A 6,000-nucleotide genomic window follows, 5' to 3' on the forward strand; every position below is an offset into this window, starting at 1 on the left:
ATTGTCTAAAGTGCTCTTCTGTATGCTGCTTTTGCTTTGGAAGTGGTGGGGTTAGTTTATCACAGCTCATTCCTAGTGTCGTAGTATTAAGACTACTGCTTTCACAACTCACCCAGGGCTGCAGTCTTACGTTACAAGGTTGTAGGGACAGGTACATAATGATTGGTTTTGTCTTGGATTTCCTGTCTCTGCTGTGAGTTTAGGGTATGTTTGCATTAGTGTTCTTGTTGCTGTGGCCAGATACCTATTAAGGAACAGCTTGAGGGAAAAGGGGAGGACTTGTTTTTCTTCTTTTTTTTTTGTTTAAGGTTTGAGGTGTTTGTGGTAGTTGAGAGTGTGTGGCAGATGTTTGCTCACATCTCAGAGGACCAGGAAGCAGAGATGGAACAGGAAGTTAGCCTGGGCCTCCTCCTCCCTACTTTGTCCAAGTAGGGTAGGCTCTAGAGCTCCTGAAACACTTCAGCAGCGGACACCAGGTTTTACACGGTCCCAAACCCTAGCACACCCATCCAGTTTTCTGGGCACATATGTGTGCAGATAATATAGCTTAGTTTTTTCAAAAAGATTTTATTTTTACTTTTTGTTTTAACTTATTATGCTGGAGAGATCTTTCATGTTACTCCTTTGCAGTGTATGTTCTATATCGTGGACAAATCAGAGTTTATTACTTGAAGTCCTTGGAAAATTTAAGACTGTGACAAATATGTTGCATTATTCTACCTTCCTATATACTTTCGTGGACATACAAAACATTCCAACAGGGTAAATTTTACAGACTTTGAACTGCTGAGTCAAAGAAGTGCAGGGGCATTAATATTTTTTCCTTATGTGTACCAGAAAGGCTTCAAGTGACTTTAAGCAGGACAGATTTCCTTTGTTCTAGGATGCTCTCTTTTGTACCTTGATTCATCCTGAAGGTGAATTCTATATCTCATTCCTGGCCTCGTGCCAAGCTTCTGAGTTCTGGGTTAGAAGATAGCCCTTGCTATAGGTGAGTTCTCAACTTACACAGATGACTCCTGTTCCTCGTACTGAGGGGGTTTTCTGTTAAATTTTTATTATAATGAGTTACATCTGGTCATGTAGATATATGTTTTTTGAGCATCTTTCCCCATTGTCCCACTAGAGACTTAAAAAAATACCTTGTATTTTATGAATATGATGAATGTTTTGCTGCCATGTATGTACATCTTTGCACCATGTGTATGCAGCACCCTAATAGACCAGAAGCGGGCAGATCCCCTGAAACTGGAGTTAGTTTGTCCTGGGGACCAAAACTTAGTTCCTTTGTAACAGCAACAAGATGGCTTATCTGTTGAGCTATCTCTCCAACTCTGTTCTTAATAATAATATACTAGAGGTATACTAATACAAAGGGTGTTTATGGCCGGACAGTGGTAGTGCATGCTTTTAATTCTAGCACACAGAAGGTAGAGGCAGACTGATCTGTGAGTTCAAGGCCAGCATGGTCTACAGAGTGAGTATTAGGAAAGCTAAAGCTATGCAGTGAAACCCTGTCTTGGAAAAAAAAAAAAAGGTGTATATAGAGAATGTGTATGATCTATATATTGTAAAAAGTGAATACTTACATGCCAACTTTTCTTTCCTCAATACAGGAGTGGGTAGGACAAGTGGAAATAAGTGCCCTTTCTCTTATGTACAGGTAAACTGTAGAATACTTAAGTAAAACAGTAAAGTAAAATAACTGGAAAATTAATATATTACATTCTACTAAAATTTTTAAAACTTCAATGGTGTTTTATATCTCAGTTGTCAAAGACCTTCCCTAAGGTTTTTAGTCTGTTTAATTGCATCAGTTGGAATTTGATGGTTAGATAGCACTGTTTAAATGTTTTAATTCCTGAGGGATATTTGAAAAAGGCACAGAAAATACTAGACTATGTCCTAAAAACTATTGTTTGTCAGCTTTGTAGAGAAAGGGCTTATTCTTGGGGCCAGTGACATTGACTGGCTCAGGAACAGTTCAGGTGCTGGTCTACAGCTTCTTTGAGAGCAAGCCCTCCCTTTTAGAATTGTCTTTGAAGTTATTCATGTTGTAGAGCTTACATATAAATTCTTTTGAAATTTTAATTTTTAGAAAACGTACTTCTGCTGTTTTATAGTACAGTTATTTCATTTTCTTTTTTTTCCTTTTTTTATGCTTACCAGTGCCTAGAACATTGCCTTATATACAGATAAATGATTAACTTCAATTCATGAAATATATTCTTTTAAAAGTAATATCTGAGTTTTATTTTCAGGAAAGATTTTGTAATATATCAGGAGCCAAATGTTTCTCCGTCACATGTAACTGAAAATAATTTTCCTGAGAAGGTGAGTTTTTTGAAGTATTAAAAATTACCTAAGGCCGGGTGTAGTGGCGCACGCCTTTAATCCCAGCACTCGGGAGGCAGAGGCAGATGCAGACGGATTTCTGAGTTCGAGGCCAGCCTGGTCTACAAAGTGAGTTCCAGGACAGCCAGGGCTACACAGAGAAACCCTGTCTCGAAAAACCAAAAAAAAAAAAAAGTACTTAATTAGAAGAGCTGCTTAGTTGCTACCGTGACTAGGATCCTAAGCTGTACTTTTAAATTTAAATGACTCTTAAAATAGTGCTATATGAAAGTTAGGGTATTATTTCTTCAAGTTAGGTTAATCATGTCGTTTAAAAAGCATTATGTCTATGACCAAGATTCTTACTGTTTGATCATGACATTTAATAAGTAGTTAAGTAGCTTGTGAAAGTCAGCTCTGCTTTGTGTCCAGACATATCCTGCTGTTTGTATTTCCCTTTGTAAAGGTAATTTTAGTAGCAATGGTATCACTGCATCATGTGTTCATAAAGTAGAAGAAGCAGTGGAAAAGTTTTAGGAAACCCAGAAAAAAAAAAGCCGATTCACTGTAAGAGACTTTTACTTTGTCGAAATCATGCAGGCCAAGGTGAAGGACACTTCTACTTTTATGAAGTGGGGGGTAGAATGAGCAAAATGCTACTGTTTAAGAATCAGGAAAAGCGATTGTTGATTCTGTCTCATAGAAGTTAGCATTAATATTGTTTTAGAACACTTTCTTTCCTTTCTCCCATTCCTTTCCACTTCCCCTTTTCCTTTCTCCTCTCCCTTATTTATCACTTCCTCCCTCTTTCTCTTCTTTCCTCTTCCTCTCCTTTTCCCTTTTTTCCTTCCCCTCTTTCCAAGGTCCCATTGAATCCAAAATCTTAATTCTCCTGCTTTAGCTTGTGTGCTATGATTATAGACATTTATCATTGAACTTGACTTGGAATGATTTCTTAGAGTCTTTTAACTATTCTTTTTAAAAGATTTATTTATTTATTTGTTTGTTTATTTTTACGTGTATGCTTATGTGCATTAGTGTACAGATGCTCAGAGTCCACAGGTGTCAGATCTCCTGGAGCTGCAGTTACAGGTGGTTGTGAGCTGCCAGATGTGGGTGTTGGGAGACAAATTTGGGTCTCTGTAAGAGCAGCAGTAAGTGCTCTTAACAACCTAACCATAACCACGTCTTAACTTTCTTGTTCTTTAAGTAGTTGATATCATATATGATGTCTGGTGTTTATTTTAGTTTTTTGAGATGGTCTCTCTATAGATTGGCTTTTGCCTGTGATCCTCCTGCTTCAGCCTCCCTAAATGCTGGGCTGGGGAGATGTTTGCAATCACTTATGACTTACTGTTTTTTTGTGGTTCTATAAACATGTTCAGAATGGGCATGCAGGGTCTTATCTGTAACTGGAGAGGTGGGCAGAGGAGGGTCAGGAGTTTAAAGGCCAGTGTCCACTAGCCAGTGAGTTTGAGACCAGCCTAGGACACATGAGACTGTCTCAAAAACAACAGACTTGGCTATGACAGTGCTACCTGGTTTCTCACCATACTGTGGTGGACTAGGCTGACAGCACTGGAGCTGTGTTATTTCTGACACAGGGTTTTGAGGATGTGTTATTCAGAGGCTTTGAAGACAGTCTGCTTTGTGAATGTTAAATGTGATTGACTGAAATGTTGCTTGCTTTCCCTTCAGGTGTTACTGTGTTTTTCAAATGGAAATCATTATGACATTGTCTATCCTATAACATATAAAGACAGTTCTGCTATGTGTCAGTGTAAGTATCATCTTGTCTTCATATAGGAATTAGAGTCTAAGCCTCATAGCCTTAGTAAGGGTTTATGTCCTTTTTTCAAGTTGTCAATGTAGAGCTTTGAAAAAATTCAAGTGATTGAATAAATGCTTCATTTGATTGTATTACAATTGGCATTATTGAGATTTGGGGCCAGATTCTTCCGTTGGGGTGCTTCCCTGTGCGTTGTAGGATGCTTAGCAGCACAGTAGCTTCTACCCAGTAGATTTCAGTAATATTTGCGACCTCATTGTGAAATCTAGTTTCTACAGGTTTTTCCAAATATTTGCTGGTTGGCTAAATTCCCCTTTCCCCCATATAAGAATGCTGGTTAAGGAGGAGAGAAACAGCCCTTCCTGCTTTAAACTCCCTGTTTTTCCTCATATGAGTAGTAGTATTGCACATGTAATTGCTTGTTTTCTTTTTTCCTTTCTGTTTTTTGAGACAGTTTCACTTATGTAACCTAGACTGCCCTGGAATGTCCTATGTAGATCAGGCTGACCTTGAACTGAGAACGAGTTGCCTCTGCCTCCCAAATACTCCAAGTACCACCATGTTTGACTTTCTTCTCCAGTCTTAAGAGATTAATAAAAGTAAGAGAAGTAAATGTTTTAAAAGTATAAGCCATGCTTTTGAGGTGGAAATATTGAGCTATCTTTTGGGCTGTATCTCCCCATTCTTGCTCGTCAGAGTCAGGACATTTCAGCCTTTGTAGCTTGCCTTCCCTCTACTGCCTGTGGGTGAGTTTGAGGTTCGAGCTCCTCTTACTAGGAGTCTGGGAGCAGACACATGGTTTGTGAGAGGATTGTGGGGATTCGTTAGACTGGGCACGGGTTCTTAGTGGGCTGAGTTTCAGGGAGTTTATTGTAGTAAATGAGTTTTACAGCTCACCTGTTTTTGAGTTTTTAGTATTAAAAATTTCCCTGTCCCATTTATTTATTTATTTATTTATTTATTTATTTATTTATTTATTTATTTATTTATTTCCTTCCTTTTAGTTTTTTGAGACAGGATTTTTCTGTGCAGCTCTGTAACTTGCTCTGTAGACCAAACTGGCCTCTTACTCAGAAATCCACCTTCCTCTGCCTCCTGAGTGCTGGGACAAAAGGTGTGTGCTACCACTGCCTGACTTGTAGAACTCTTTGTTTTTTTTTTCGAGACAGGGTTTCTCTGTGTAGCCCTGGCTGTCCTGGAGCTCTGTAGACCAGGCTGGCCTTGAACTCAGAAATCCGCCTGCCTCTGCCTCTCAAGTGCTGGGATTAAAGGCATGCGCCACCACGCCCAGCAGAACTCATATTTTAATTGAGCAAATCTATTCTTTCCTTCATAGATGACTTACACTATATTATCTGTGAGTGTGCATATTAGGCTTGTATGTGTGAGTATGTATGTGCATATGGAAGCCAGAGGTCAGCCTTCATTCATGTTTTTCTTTCCCCTTTTGTGTTATGTGTGCATATGTGTAAATGTTGAGGTAGACCGTAAGTGATATGGCTTGGGGTCAGCATTGGATGTCCTTGGTGGCTTTCCAGCTTACATTTGAGAGGATCGCTCACTGAACCTAGCCAGAGGTCACTTCTTAAAGCTGTCTGGCCAGCAACTGCTAAAGCTCCTTTTGCCTCTGCCTCCTTGGTGCTAGGATAATAAGTAAGCACTTGGTGCCACACCTGGCCTTTTCTGGGGACTCAAAACCCTTAATGTTTATTTACCAAGCACTTACCAGGTGAGCCATCTTCAAGCCCCTAAGAATCTATATTGTAAATCTCTTTTTAGCTCATTTTGTAAAGGTAAAGCATGAGATTGGATTATGGTGAGCAAACTTCCTTGTGATTTATAGAAACTCCATGAGTACTTGATTTTTTTTTTTTTTT

The 6,000-nt window shown here is 39.0% G+C and overlaps 1 protein-coding gene across 1 annotated transcript in view; it reads left to right on the forward strand.

The window, feature by feature from the left end:
• Otud4 (OTU deubiquitinase 4) overlaps positions 1-6,000 on the forward strand; it is a 46,273-nt gene that overhangs the window by 13,626 nt on the left and 26,647 nt on the right. The window contains exons 4-7 of the mRNA XM_021220816.2: positions 1,617-1,663; positions 2,262-2,334; positions 4,033-4,114; positions 5,903-5,939. Coding sequence (XP_021076475.1) covers positions 1,617-1,663; positions 2,262-2,334; positions 4,033-4,114; positions 5,903-5,939 — 239 coding nt within the window. The remainder of the gene's footprint in view (positions 1-1,616; positions 1,664-2,261; positions 2,335-4,032; positions 4,115-5,902; positions 5,940-6,000) is intronic.

The sequence above is a fragment of the Mus pahari genome, chromosome 20, assembly GCF_900095145.1.
Source record: "Mus pahari chromosome 20, PAHARI_EIJ_v1.1, whole genome shotgun sequence".
NCBI classification, from domain to species: domain Eukaryota; kingdom Metazoa; phylum Chordata; class Mammalia; order Rodentia; family Muridae; genus Mus; species Mus pahari.